The 15,398-nt window shown below is 39.8% G+C and overlaps 1 protein-coding gene across 1 annotated transcript in view; it reads right to left on the bottom strand.

The window, feature by feature from the left end:
- The window catches only part of LOC138384981 (fatty acid desaturase 2-like protein FADS2B), a 29,182-nt gene extending 14,482 nt beyond the window's left edge, over positions 1–14,700 (bottom strand). Inside the window, exons 1-4 of the mRNA XM_069470618.1 lie at positions 14,380–14,700; positions 6,405–6,515; positions 3,350–3,547; positions 1,926–2,027 (exon numbers count right to left, since the gene is read on the bottom strand). Coding sequence (XP_069326719.1) covers positions 1,926–2,027; positions 3,350–3,547; positions 6,405–6,515; positions 14,380–14,700 — 732 coding nt within the window. The remainder of the gene's footprint in view (positions 1–1,925; positions 2,028–3,349; positions 3,548–6,404; positions 6,516–14,379) is intronic.
- Between the last annotated feature and the right edge of the window lie 698 nt (positions 14,701–15,398).

Below are 15,398 nucleotides of genomic sequence, written 5' to 3'. Positions count from 1 at the left end.
ACTCATGAATCACTGGTTTTGGTTGCAAAAACGCAGAGTACACATGATTTGCTTTCAAAAGTCATTTCCCATTTTATCATTCTGCTCACGAATCATAAAGGTTATGTTCATTTTAACTAGTGCAAAATTGTTTCATGAGACACAATTTATATATAAAGAGCTGTGTACAAATTTGGAGCAATGGGATAGCAGTGATTTTTTAAAAGTGCCCCCAAGGGTGGAGATGATCTAAAATATTCCACACACTGGCACCAAATCAACTGCCAGTTACTCCAGGGCATGTGAGTCCTGCCTTTCCCCTGACTCCTCACCCCAGAGGAGGGAAAATGGAAAGGGCATTACCTGAAAAGCACAGGTAATGGGAGCCTCATTCCAGGCCCCACCCCAGATGAATTTGATCAAAATATCTAGAGATGGTGCGTAGGCATCAGGGTTTTTTTTTTTTTTGTAAGTTCTTCAGGTCACTTCGAATGACAGCTAGCAATGAGAAGCACTGCTCTAGAGCCTGCACTATTTAATACTGTGCTAGGAATTCTTCCCCTTACCAGCTTGTGGCCATTGGCTTAAATAGTTAACGCCTTTGAATATCAACCTGAGGTGAAAAACAGGGGTGCTATAATCCCCACCTCATGAGAATTACACGAGAGAATAGCTCAAAGGGGCTAGTTCTAAACCTGGCATGCAGCAGGCTGTCATTTGACGTGGGTCCCATCTGCCTTTCCTCGCCATTTGCTGGCAGTGGTTACTGCTCATGGCTCTCTGTGGGCCTGACCCCTGGGTTCCCTTCACACTTTTGTAGGGGACACTTTCCAGCTACTGTAGGTGGGGGAGCCAGATACCCAGACAGGTAAACACATGTGAAACTGCTGTGTTCAGGAAGAACAAATGGGCTCTGAGTCAGTCAGTTTTCCTTAGGAGGCCCTTGTTTGAGTGCAGGCTTGGTCGGTGGAGGGCTCTGGCCTCCCTCTGGGTTAGAGAACAGAGTCACCAAATCCTAGAAAGTTATAGAAAAGCAGAGATTTGGTTTTACTCCTAATATTATAGATGGGAACACTGAGGGCCAGAGACAGAAGGTGCTTTAGTCAGGATCAGACGGTGAGCATTGTCACAGCTGGGGCTGAAGCTGCTCTGAGAAGTCATGTTTGCTGATTCACTCACTCACTCATTCATTCATTCATTCAACGATGCTTGTTGAAGGCCTACTATGTGCCAGGCACTTTCCTAGGTGCTGCATTGCAGTGGTGCACAGGACAGTGTACTTGCTTCCTGGAACTTCCTAGCTTATACTGGGGGATTAGACCAGCTGTCGTACCACTGTCTGCTTTTTCCAGCAGTCTGGGTTGTGCAACCCGCAACTCTTGAGCAGAAACACCTGCATTTCCCTGGCTACTCTTTCTCTTTATCTTCACTTTTATCTGTGCTCTTGCATCTTTTTCTTTATTCTTTACAGCCCCACTCTTCAAGGACTAGTTATATCTGCTGGATTCCCCTTGCTTCCCAGCAATAAATGTTCAAATCCCTTTTAAGAATATTCCCATTCATGATGTTACAGTGCACATCTTCATTTTTAAAGGCACAAACTTTCTCCTGTGAGGTGGTTCCTTAGGGGAAAGGAGTGCCAGGGATTGGGGCAAATAGTCTATCAGGGTAATGAAGAATGTAAGAACTTCTCGATAAAACTAAACATTTTCCTTGTAAAAAATTTAAAATTCTCATTTTAGCACATATTTTGTTATATATATATATATAATATATAATAATAGGTAATATGTTATATATATTATCTAAACTGTTAGTATATTTACATTTATTAGTGGGGTATGATAAATATTTTTTACTAATACGAGTCCACAGACAAACGTGGAAGCCAGTGCCTGAGGAAATGACATTCAAGAATCCCCATCATACTCCCTGACATCCTGTACCTTGAGATGGCACATCAAAAATTTGTGCAACAGATGGTTCCACTTGGACTTCTTAAATATGGAAAGGTGTCCTGCATCATGCTGCAAAAATCCACTCTGAGCCTAGGAGAGACGAAGTTGTTGTTAGAGATGTTGGGAACTCCAGAAGAAATCAATAAATGAGCCCCATAGTAGATTCACGAGCCCGTTTGAAAATACTGGATGATCTCTTTTGACTTCAAAGCAAGTTTCTACTTTCCACCATGTCCTGCTATTTCTAACCTCTGTGCCTTGCCACAGGTGGGTCTCTCAGCCTGGAAGCTCCCCTTCCCACTGTCGAAATCCTCCAGTATGGAGTGGAGAGAACATGGGCTTTGGAGTGAGACAGATTTGGATTCTAAACTGTTCTTCACCACTTATGAGCTTCAGGACTCTGGGCAAGTTACGTGGTAGCTCTGACCATCAGTTCTTCATCTCATAAACAGGGATACTAATACCTGACCCATGGGCTGCTGTGCAACTTACATACATGTAAAGTGCTCAGCTCCTGCTAAGCACCAAACAACTGCTGGATGCTTTTTTTGTTTCCAAAAGTCACTTTTCAACAAATAAATTAAGTTGGCTTTTCAAGAAAAAGAATTAACATGCAAAATTCTGGAACGTGGAAACACATTGCTGTTAATTCTCTACAAAACCTTCTCTATTTGTTCTAATGAGAATTAAATGTTCCTTTCTGCTTCAAGTGCACATGCTTGTTCCCCTCATTGGTATTAATACCATTCTGCCATGCAGTATGTTTGGCTGCTTGAGTGACTCTTTGCTCCACTAGCTGACTCCTTTCTCAGGAGCAGGGAGCATATGAATTTCCCTTCGCATCCACAGCACAGTGTTGTTTCACAGAAGGCCATGTTCAGAGATTTGTGCTTCATTCCAGAAGGATTTATCAAATACCCTGCTAAGTACTAGTTACTGTTTGTCATTTACAGAGGAACTCATATGTTCTTATTCTCATATATAATAATGAGGTATAGTCTCTGCCCTTGGATAATCAATGGTCTGATGCGTTGATAAATGTTGGTTGCTTAATGAATGAAGGATAAAGATGAGTGTTACATGGCCAAGGAAGGAACTTCAGTGACTGAAAACGGGGCAAACAGTAGCAACTGTCATTAATGAAACATTTACCATAAACCTGGCACTGCGTTAGGTATTTTACAATTTGTTTGTTTAGTCCTTCTCAGAATAATTCCATATTCATTATTAGCCCCATTTTACAGATGAGAGAACTGGTGCCCAGTGAGGTTTGGTAACTTGCTGGTAAGTGCCTGACAGTGATGAGTATGGCCAAGAAGCTTCAGACAGCAGCTGACATTAACCTACAGAAAGAAGTAAAGACTCTGAGCCATCCTCTGAGGATACTGCATGCCCTTAAGATATCTGCTTACCTGAGAAATTATGAGAAGAAAGGTAATGAATATTGTAACACGCCAACCACTGCCAAACTGATACAGTGTTAGCCAAGCCAGGACTTCCAAAATCAAGATCTGGGCTAAGTGAAGGAAGAAGAATCCCAGGTTGGCATCAAACATGTTCATAGCCTCTACTGTCTTCCGCAATTCTTGGAAATCTTTCACCAACTGGGACTGTGAAATAAGTATTTAAAGAAAAAATTAGCTCATTCAGGAAAAAGGGAATACAAATTAATGTCATTAATATTATATTTTATTAATTTGTGATAAATTTATTTTGTCAATAGAATTTTGTTAATGTTAATAAATTTAATTTTCAAGAATTAAAAACAAAAGACAATCAACCAGAAAACAAAAAGTTTGGAAAAAATGTGATGATAATTTTTTTTCTGGCATAGAGAAAGATGGTTAGTGACTTATAAACTATCCTCAAACTGCTATGAAACTCAGAATTAGTTTTTTGCAGAGGAGGAGGAAGGAGAGGGCTCTGTAGAAGGATACATAAGCCTAACAGTATTTTAAGGCATCATTGTTATTTCAGGTGTTGATTAAACTCTGGTTTTGCTTTGGAAAACTTGGTCATCTATATGATTCTATGTTACCATAGTTACTGGCATAGTTTGCAAAGTGCTGTGTAAGTTATTTTTTAATGTTTGCAAAGGGCACTTTCATAGAAGATGGTGAACAAAGAACATTGTAGTTCAGTTAGATTAGCTCTAAGGATGAATTTTCTGAGAGCTGCTCAGTAAATCTCCAGAAACAAGACAGGATCTTCAGGGGTATTAGTGTGTATCTACTGGGTAGAGTGGTCCTGTGTAAGTACACTGTGTGCATGTGCATGTGTGTGTGTTCATGTACAATATTAGCATTGGTTTATCAGCTTGCTGCAGCATACTGGGTAGTGTGCAAGGTTGGAAAGAAATAGCTCTTGTCTTATTGACTATAAAGGATTTGAAACCAAGACAGTTGAGAAAGTAGGGTTGTACAGATGTAAGTGAGGAGAGAAATTAGAAATAAAAAGAGCTATGAAAATAATTCTAGAAGTCAAAAATATCATTTGAAAATTCACTGATGAAACTTTTATTTTATTTTTAAAGACAGGGTCTTGCTCTGTTGCCCAGGCTGGACTGCAATGGCATGGTAGTAGCTCTCTGCAGCCTTGAACTCCTGGGCTCCCGCCATACTCCTGCCTCAGCCTCTCAAAGTGCTGGGATTATAGGCATGCGCTACCACACCCAGCCTGATGCAACTTTGAAAGGACCCAATGCCAGATAAAAGTCTGGATAGGTTCATCTCACAAGCCCCCATCCACCTCGCCATTCTTATGGCCATAGATCATTTCAATAATTTTCTAATGTTAATTGGTCATTTCCAGGATGCCTCCCAGCCTAGTCATAATTTCCTCCCCATTTATTGTAGGGTAGGGGATCATCGAAACCCAGAAGAGTTACTGGTCTGAAGACATAAGCAAGTCAGTGACAGATGCTGGACCTAAACCCACACCTGACACCCACTTTCATGCTCAAACACTAATTTTCTATACATAGTGACTTGCGTATCCCCATAGATGCACAAAAGAAAATTTACAGTAGATCTTTTACCCCAGAGACCAATAGCCTTTTGTATAGTGATTGTCGTTAGTGGGATTTTCTTTTTCTTACAGGGAATTTTTAGAAAAAGCAATATAGGTTTCCATTATCTTCCTTTTTAACCTAGGGCCACCTGACCCAAATGGTAGAGATATAGCTGGACGTTTGTAAATTACTAGTATCACCATTGGATTCATAATAAGGATGATATTTAAAGTTTATCAAGCGTTTATTATGTTCAGACACTGTTGTAAGCACTACAAATAACTTTACTTTTTTCAGTCATCTTCCCAATAACTCTTCTCAGGCTGGTCCTATTGTTGCTATTTTACAGGGAGAGAAACTGAGCCATACAGCGTTTGGGAACTGGCCTAAACTTACACAACTTGAGAATGGCAGGGTTGGGGTGTGAGCTGAGGCTGTCCACCCTCAGAGCCCAGTCCTCCCAACAGAGCTGTGCTGCAGGATGCTCATGGGCCCATGGAGTGACCCTAAGCATTAGTCAGATTTGCTCCTAACCAGTTGTGTGTCCTCAGATGAGCTCTGCTACATCTGTGAGTCTGTCTCCTCATTTCGTAGAGCGGGAATAAAATCTTCACTCTTTCTGCTTCATAGTCGTATATGGACCCATGTTTTGTACTAATTATTTCAAAAGAATTAAGAATCAGACAAATGAAGGCTTTTATAAAAAATAAATTGCAAAAAATGGAATTGCTACATATTAGGTAAAATCCATTTAAGGTTCATGTAAAACCATTCAGGTTAATTTTTAGTCTTATGGAGACCCCGTGAACACAGTACTTCATGTATTCAAAATATTAAGAAAAGAATGGCATTCATCGTTGGGAATACCTAAGTATAGGCCAGAAAGAAGTGATTTGGAGTCTCAGCTCTTTGATATACAAGCTATGGGACTTCCTGAAAGTAATTTATTCTCCCTGAATGACAATTTCCACAAATGTAAAAGGGCTGTAGTTAGGAAATATTTACATCTTTCACTCAACAGCTATTCATAGAGTTCTTACGACATGTCTGATCCTGTGCAGGTAGGTCCTGAGGACACAGCAATAAGCCAGATAGGCAGGTTCTCTGTTCTCATGGAACTTAGTTCAGCAGGGAACATAGACACAGGCAGAAAATGCATAATTACAAGCAGCCACTGAAAAAAGTTGTACGTGTAAGTTGCATGGCATGAAGTAGGTGCTTACAGCAGTGACAGTACTCATTGACACAAGACCAAAAGTTCCATTCTTTTGTTTCACAGAGTGTTCTGAGGACAAAAGAGGAAGAAATTGTTTTGAAATATGCAGAATCCACTCATTGACTCTGTTGTGGGCACACCCAGGCACAACAGCTGGTTTCTCACAGAAAAGAGTAAATTGGCCTCAAACTATGCCTTGTCTCCATCCTTCCACACACTTGGATCCTGAAACCTCACTCACGTTTTTGTGTCTCTCCTGGCTGGGCTCTCCGGGGGCAAGCTCTCCAATGAACAATGGCTTAAGGTACAGCTGCACAACGTCAAGCTCCGGGTGTACAGCCCTGAAGACATCCTGTAAATCAGAGAGAACTGTTAGAGGCTTAGAAGGGACAGGCTTATCTACAGATAGGTCCCCTTACTTATCTCATCCTGTGCCCACCCTGGCAACTGGCACAGAGTCCATTACAGAGGATTTGCATCTAACTGCAGGTTGATGTTTCAAGTTGATGGATCAAAATTATCCTTGAGAGACCCTCTATGAAAGTCTCATACTAGATACTCACCCACTGTACACAATGCTTCTCTAGGCACAATGACACAGCCAAGTTATCCTGGAGCATTGGCAACCTCACTGTTTATTTTGTTTAGAACCAGGAAAAATAGTTCCTTGAGTTTATAGACCCTGATGAGTCTTTAAATCCAGCATCAGTCTTGGTGTGGAAGTTGCTCAGACTGAGGCATGCAGCAATCGAGGTCATCTTCCATTTAAGGGTCCCTTTTGGTTCGGGCTAAAGCCCAGGAGAACATTATTTCTCTAATTATTTCTAGAGAAGGTCAGGTTAAAGTTGATGATGGCTTAAGGCAAAGGCATGAAAGAGATCATGGGAGCACAGCCCTGGAGCCCTGGGTTGTGTGAACACTCTTGGCTAAGTTTGTCCCTCTCTTCACTCTCTGTGAAAAACTCTGTGGCATTCTATGCAGGGAGTGGCAACAGTCAGGCACAGAATAGAGGTGAGCAACTATATTTTTTTCATCTCTGGTGCACATGAAGCAGAAATTCCATGTGGCTGCTGTAAGAAGCAGCAGTGGTTCCTATATCCTGCTAATGTTTGTTAGGAGGAGACTCTTTCCCTCCAGGCATTGAAACAGTTTTTGAAAGGAAGAAAGATTCTTTAAAAAGGAGATTCTGGACTTCCTGCTATTATCGTTTGAGGATGACTAAAAATGACAAAATACCACCAGAGTTGTAAATTGAACACACGGAAGTCATAGAAATTACTCTGCGTTGATTGTGTTGCATAGTGCTGATCAAGAAAGTAGACCCTGGAGCTGCCTTCCTACACCTAAATACTGGCTTTGCTATTCACTAGCTGTATAACTGTGGACAACACTCTTAACTTGTCCATGCTACCTCTATATTCTCTTCCATAAATGAGGGTGATGATAATAGCCATGCAATTCATAAAGTTATGATGGTGATTAATGAAATTAATTAAATGCTGAATGGCATATACTAAGTTTTCAATATACATTAGATATCTTTCTTATATGTATGTATACCTCTAGTGATAAGAACTCACTACCTACCTTCTTTTCAATACAGAAATTCAGAAATTTTCTTCCTATACCCCAATTCATAGCTCACTCCATGTTAGTGAATATAATGAAACCTACATCTCCAAATCCTGAAGCAACTTTAGATATTAATATATCCAAGAACTATATACAAGCCTACTTGTAAGAAGGTACTTATACAATGAACAAGGTTCATCAGAAGGGTGCAGTATCAACTCTTTGGTTTCATTTCACCTTAGTGTCTCCAGAGGCAAAGATGTAAAATGGGCTTTTATCTGCTAGAGCCAGCCCAGACACTAGTGTCCATTCTGCTTCTGTACACTTCTCCTGACCACCTTGGGAAATGCTGGACTACATGATTTCAAAGTTGTTATCTAATTTTCACATTCTATGATACTAAAGCTTAGATCCTCTAACCAGGAAAAGAGTGATTCAGTGATTAATGGGGTGATTCAAGTGTCTCACGGTGACCCATAGTGAAAAATCACGTTCTGCTTGTTATTTCAGAGCAGGTTAGGATGGAAAACATCCTGATGGATCAAGATCAAGGTGCAGAAGAGTGCAATCTATTGCAATTTCATCATGCTCTGAGCAGCTATCTAGAGCCCTGGAACAATGGGCTGACAATAATATCCTTCAGGGTTTATTGTTTCTTCTGATTACCAGGAAGGTGCACAGTCAGTACTGTGACGATAGATACTGCAGAGCTACAGCAGGGTACTGTGGATGCTCCTGGCACCTCCCAGTCTTCTTAAGCCATCTTCCCTTGGAGGATCTTTTCTCTGAACATTTTTGGATTTATTTTCCTAAAGTCTAACATATATAGCTGACCAAACTTATAATTTTTTTCCCTTGACATGTATGAATCCTAAGGTGGCATGAATGTTTCTATTGTATTCATCAATTCCTCCTTAGTGGCTATAATTGGATAGGATATCAGGATCTTTTCCTGACTTCTGTGATAAACATCACCAGCAAATTACAGATTATCATCTGGGCTGCCCTGAACCAAGTGAAGCTATCAGTTATTAGGTTGGGGCAAAAGTAATTGCGGTTTTAGCATTATTGAAATTTGCCCTTTGATATTGGAATACATTCTTAAATAAATGTGGTTATGTTATACATCATTTTAATTTGCATTTCTCACTTTGTGGGTTTTTTTTTTTTGCTAATGATTTATTACTTGCTGTTTATTTTGTATGTATTCAGATTATGGACATGATGTTAGACAAAAAGCAAATTCAGGTGATTTTCTTATTCAAGTTTAAAATGGGTCATAAAGCAGCGGAGACAACTTGCAACATCAGCAATGCATTTGGCCCAGGAACTGCTAATGAACGTACAGTGCAGTGGTGGTTCAAGAAGTTTTGCAGAAGACACAAAAGCCTTGAAGATGAGGAGCACATTGGCTGGCCATCGGAAGTTGACAATGACCAATTGAAAGCAATCATCGAAGCTGATTGTGTTACAACTACATAGACGTTGACAGAGAACTCAAGGTCCACCCTTCTATGGTCATTTGGTATTTTAAGCAAATTGGAAAGGTGAAAAAGCTCGATAAGTGGGTGCCTCATGAGGTGACTGAAAATCAAAAACATCATTGTTTCGACGTGTTGTCTTCACTTATTGTACACAACAACAATGAACCATTTCTCAATCGAATTGTGACATGTGATGAAAACTGGATTTTAGACAAAAACTGGTGATGACCAGCTCAGTGGTTGTAGTGGGAAGAAGCTTCAAAGCACTTCCCAAAGCCAAACTTGCACCAAAAAAAAGATGATTGTCACTGTTTGGTGGTCTGCTGCCGGTCTGATCCACTATAGCTTTCTGAATCCCAGTGAAACCATTACATCTGAGAAGTATGCTCAGGAAATCGATGAGATGCATCAAAAACTGCAACACCTGCAGCCAGCATTGGTCAACAGACATGGTGTGATTCTTCTCCATGAAAATGCCCGACTGCACGTTGTACAACCAACACTTCAAAAGTTGAAAGAATTGGGGTACAAGGTTTTGCCTCCTCTGCCATATTCACCTGACCTCTTGCCAACCAATTGCCACTTCTTCAAGCATTTCAACAACTTTTTGCAGGGAAAACACTTCCACAACCAGAACGATGCAGAAAATGCTTTCCAAGAGCTCTTTGCATCCTGAAGCATGGATTTTTACACTATATGAATAAACAAACTTATTTCTTGTTGGCAAAAATGTGTCGATTGTAATATTTCCTATTTTTATTAATGAACATGTGTTTGAGCCTAGTTATAATAATGTAAAATTCACAGTCTAAAACCACAATTACTTTTGCACCATCTTAAATATTTCCAAGGTGGTTGGAGACCCATGACCTCACCAGCATGACCTCTGAGATGATTCTGTGACTCATACTTGAAAAGCCTCATTTTTTCTGAGTGTGGAAATGAGGGGATGAATGGCTAGCAGTCTGTTGTATTTTTAATTTTCATTTTCTTTTTCTTTTTTTAATTTTTTTTATCTCTGCATATTACTGGGGTACAAATGTTTAGGTTACGTACATTGCCTTTGACCCACCCGAGTCAGAGCTTCAAGTGTGTCCAGATGATGCTCACCCAACACATTAGGTATGTATATACCCATTCCCTCCTCATCCCTCCCAACTTCCTGACACCCAATGAATGTTATTACTATATGTGCACTTAAGTGATGATCATTTAATACCAATTTGATGGTGAGTACATGTGGTGCTTGTTTTTGCATTCTTGGGATACTTCACTTAGTAGAATGGGTTCCAGTTCTATCCAGAATAATACAAGAGGTGCTATATAATAACCATTGTTTTTTTGTGGCTGAATAGAACTCCATGGCATACATATACCACATTTTATTAATCCACTCATATATTGAAGGGCACTTGGGTTGTTTCCACATCTTTGCTATTGTGAATTGTGCTTCTATAAACAGTCTAGTGCAGATGTTTTTTTTATAGAATGTCTTTTGTTCTTTTGGGTAGATGCCCAGTAATGGGATTGCTGGATCAAATGGTGGTTCTACTTGTAGTTCTTTGGGGTACTCCATATTGCTTTCCACAGAGGTTGCACTAGTTTGCAGTCCCACCAGCAGTGTAAAGAAAAGTCCTGAGCCAGATGGTTTCACAGCCGAATTTTACCAGACCTACAAAGAAGAACTGGTACCTATCCTGCAGAAATTATTCCACAAAATCGAGAAGGAAGGAATTCTCCCCAACACATTTTATGAAGCCAACATAACCCTGATACCAAAACCAGGAAAGGATGCAACAACAACAACAAAAAACTAGACTGATATCCTTTATGAACATAGATGAAAAAATCCTCAACAAAATCCTAGCAAACTGAATTCAGGTGCTTATCAAAAAAATGATCTATCACAACCAAGTGGGCTTCATCCCAGAGATGCAGGGATGATTCAACATATGCAAATATATAAATGTAATTCACCACATAAATAGAAGCAAAAACAAAGACCATATGATCCTCTCAATAGATGCAGAAAAAGCATTCAATGAAATTCAACATCCATTTATGATAATAACACTTAACAAAATAGGCATAGACAGGACTTACCTAAAAATGGTACAAGCCATATATGACAAACCCACAGACCACATCATACTGAATGGGGAAAAATTGAAAGCATTTCTGTTTAGAAATGGAACCAGACAAGGTTGCCTTTTTCACTGCTCCTATTCAACATCGTGCTGGAAATCCTACCCAGAGCAATCAGAGAAGACAAGGAAATCAACGGAATCCAAATGGGGGCAGAAGAGGTCAAACTATTGCTCTTTGCTGATGAGATGATCTTATATCTAGAAAACTTCAAGGATTCTGCCATGAGACTACTGGAATTAATAAACAAATTCAATGAAGTCTCAGGTTACAAAATCATTGTACAGAAGTCAGTAGCATTCCTATATGCCAACAACAGTCAAACTGAGAACCAAATCAAAGACTTTATATCCTTCACAATAGCAACAAAGAAAATAAAATACCTAGGAATATGTTTAACTAAGGAGGTAAAAGACCTCTACAGGGAAACTACGAAACACTGAGGAAGGAAACAGCAGAGGATGTAAACAGGTGGAAAACCATACCATGCTCATGGGTCGGCAGAATCAACATTGTTAAAATGTCTATACTACCCAAAGTAAGCTAGAGATTCAGTGCAATCCCTTTTAAATTACCAACATTATTTTTCACAGATCTACCAAAAATAATTCTACACTTCATATGGAACCAAAGAAGACCCCGTATAGCAAAAGCAATCTTAAACAAAAAGAACATATTGTGAGGCATAATTTTACCACACTTCAAGCTATACTACAAAGCTATAGTAACTAAAACAGCATGGTACTGGCACAAGAACAGAGACATAGACCAATGGAACAGAACTGAGAACCCAGATATAAAACCAGCCTCATATAGCCTTCTAATCTTTGACAAAACAGAAAAAAAAAAAAAAATACACTGGGGAAAAGAATCCTTATTCAATAAATGGTGCTGGGAAAACTGGATAGCCACATGTAGAAGACTGAAACAGTATCTGCAACTTTCACCTCTCACACAAATCAACTCATGGTGGATAACAGACTTAAACCTAAGGCATGAAACTATAAGAATTCCAAAAGAAAATGTTGGAAAAACTCTTATAGACATTGGCCTAGGTAAAGAATTTATGAAGAAGACCCCAAAGGCAATCACAGCAACAACAAAAATAAATAAATGGGACCTTATCAAAGTAAAAGGCTTCTGCACAGCCAAGGAAACTATCACGAGAGCAAACAGACAGCCTAGAGAATGGGAGAAAATATTTGCATGCTACACATCCAATAAAGGGCTGATAAGTAGAATCTATATAGAACTCAGGACAATCAGCAAGAAAAAATCAAAACACCATATCAAAAAGTGGGCAAAGGACATGAACAGAAACTTTTCAAAGGAATATATAAACTAATGGTCAACAAACATATGAAAAAATGCTCAACATCTTTAATCATCAGAGAAATGCAAAGCAAAACCACAATGAGACTTCACTTATCTCCAGTGAGAATGCTCTTTATGAAAAAGTCCCAAAACAATAAATGTTGGTGTGGATGCGGAGAGATAGGAACACTCATTTTCTTTTCATTAATTTTTCTCCTTGCTACTTTCACACAAATGTTCTTCACCTTGATTTTTGTACTCTCTCCTCTATAAGTTTCTATGTAGTGTGTGGAAATCCGTTGCTATAATCTCATGCACATTTCCTAAGAAAAGGTTGAACTTTGCTTTAAAAACATATCAGATCTGAGAATGATGGTAGTGATGCAGCTGGGTATGTTCAGAAAGGCATTCACCTCACTGTATAATCAAGACAGGAAGATGGTAGAGGAACAAGAGCCTAGTCAGAGAAGGGGGATTTGAAATTGGGGAAAAAAATGAGGATTTAGTAAGAAAAGATACTCATAGAGTCAAAAAATAACATTTTGTATACTTTATATATTTACCAGTTATTTGCAAATTCTCTTATTATTAGTAAAGTACCATTTACCAAATGGTGCTTAGTGAAGTGATGTTTTCAATCCTATGTTTTAAAACCAGTTGGAGAAGTGATATGCTAAACTGTGAAACCAACAAGAGCAAAAAAATAAAAAAAAAGAAGCAATAACTCGAGTTTACATTTCTGTTCTGTCATATAATATCTTTTTGACCCTGGGTTAGTTGTTTAGTTCCTCTAGCCCTTGGTTTATTCATCTGTACAATGTGAAAGATAGCATTCCTAATTGAGAGAAAACAAACTTCCTTATGGAATATTTTAAAAGGGATCTCTAAATGCACTTAAGATTTTGGGAGATATCTTTATCAAATATTCAGTGAAAATTTTATTTTTTAAGAATCTAGGTATATAGAGCTTTGTGGTCAATCCCACCTGATTTCAAAATGTAGCACTATCACTTGCTGGCTGTGTGACACATTATGTACCTGCTTGAACACTAATTTTCTCATTTGAAATATGCAAATGAATAATGGTCGCCTTCCTTATGGGTGGGTCTCAGCAAGGTGATGCATTTGAATGTGTCCATAAAAGTGGGTTGTACCACATGTGTCACACTCAGTGAGCTGCAAGATGCAAAGAGCTCTTTAAGCTCTCAAAGACTAGGTAATTGTAGGCTTTCATCATTATTCACAACATTTAGATATCCACTAGATGGATTGCTTTCTTTGTTTTAGACACTGCAATTATAAGCGTCTTAGAAATTTCTACTTGGGTGCTGATGTTCTTTTTTTTTCCCCTAGATTTTACTCACCTCTTTGTATCTCTCTTCTTATAAGACAGTGACTCCACTTACAAACAAAGCAAAACAAAACACTAACTACAAAACTAAACCCAGAATACACAAATATAGTATTTATTGTCAGTGTCTGAGCTCATCCCAAACTGGGTGCAGCTAATAGCCAGACATTGAGGCTTCATTTGCTTCCAAATTCTTGCTAGATAGGAATCCTGAAAAATTGGTTTGGGAGGAGATGAGTGATCGTGGAGCCTGAACACGTACTTGAATGCATTTGGGAAGACAGCCAAGATCTCAGCCACTCAGCAGCTCGGCATGGTGGAGAGAAAGAGAGAGAGAGAGAGTATCTTACCGTGGCATCTTCCCCGGCATAGTGGGTGAGAACCCGGCGCCCACCTGGATGCCTGTCGGCCCAGCCAGTGACATCGTAAACCTTGCGGTTGATGACCAGCCACTGGTCGGCTTGCTGGTTGTGTCTCTGGATCTCCTGCCAGGTGTACGTGTTGAGGCTTTTCCTGGGAACTTCCTGCTTCCCATTTGCCTCCTGCTTCCCAGAGACCTCAGCCCCTGCACTTGCCACCGCTTTCCTGCGTGCCTGATGCTCCACACCCAGGTGTGGCTGACTGCTTCCCACAAGGCTCCCGTTGATCCCACACTTTTCTTCGAGCTTCATTGTCGTTGAATCCCTAGGATTTCTGGGTTGACCCCTGAAATGTCTAACTCTTGCCTCTGCTTGGACCACAAGATTGTGGCTTTTCTCCCTTTTTACTCCACTGCAGTATGATCCCTGCAATGAACACTTTTCAGCCAAGTTGTCTCTTCACAGACCTGGTAGTGAGCAGCTTTTCAGGTTCAAACCTCTCTGTCTGTCCTGAATCTTCCCTGTCCTGATGGAGGTTAGACCACCTTCCTCTCTTCACTCCTCTCCCTGCTGTCTGGCCTCCTCTTCAGCATCCTCCTTCACCAACAAATGTCCCTTGGTAAAAAACCTTGGCCAGTCACAGTCTGGCCCGATTGACAGGCCCCGAGGGAGGAGGGACTAAGCTCTGGCTGCTGTGATTCTCAGGCACTGGGTGGAGGTGGGCTGGCTTCACTGGCTCCCTGACCTGCCTCTGAATGGAGATGTTTGGATGTGTTAGTTCAGCATTGGTTTCAACCTCTCCAGGATGATACCAATGTTTGGTGGATTTGGGAAATGTTTTTTTTTGACAGTTGTTATTTATCCCAAGGGATTTTAAATTCTTTAAACTTTTTTTTTAAAAGAAAGCTTTAGGTTTTATTTTACCAAAAAGGCAGATCAACAAAAATCAGTTTTTTCTCTTTTGTTTTCTTTTTGAAAGCTGCCTAATGTGTTAGCATGTCTAAAGGTAA

Source organism: Eulemur rufifrons, chromosome 6 (assembly GCF_041146395.1).
Source record: "Eulemur rufifrons isolate Redbay chromosome 6, OSU_ERuf_1, whole genome shotgun sequence".
NCBI lineage: Eukaryota > Metazoa > Chordata > Mammalia > Primates > Lemuridae > Eulemur > Eulemur rufifrons.
This window is presented reverse-complemented; position numbering and strand designations above follow the sequence as displayed.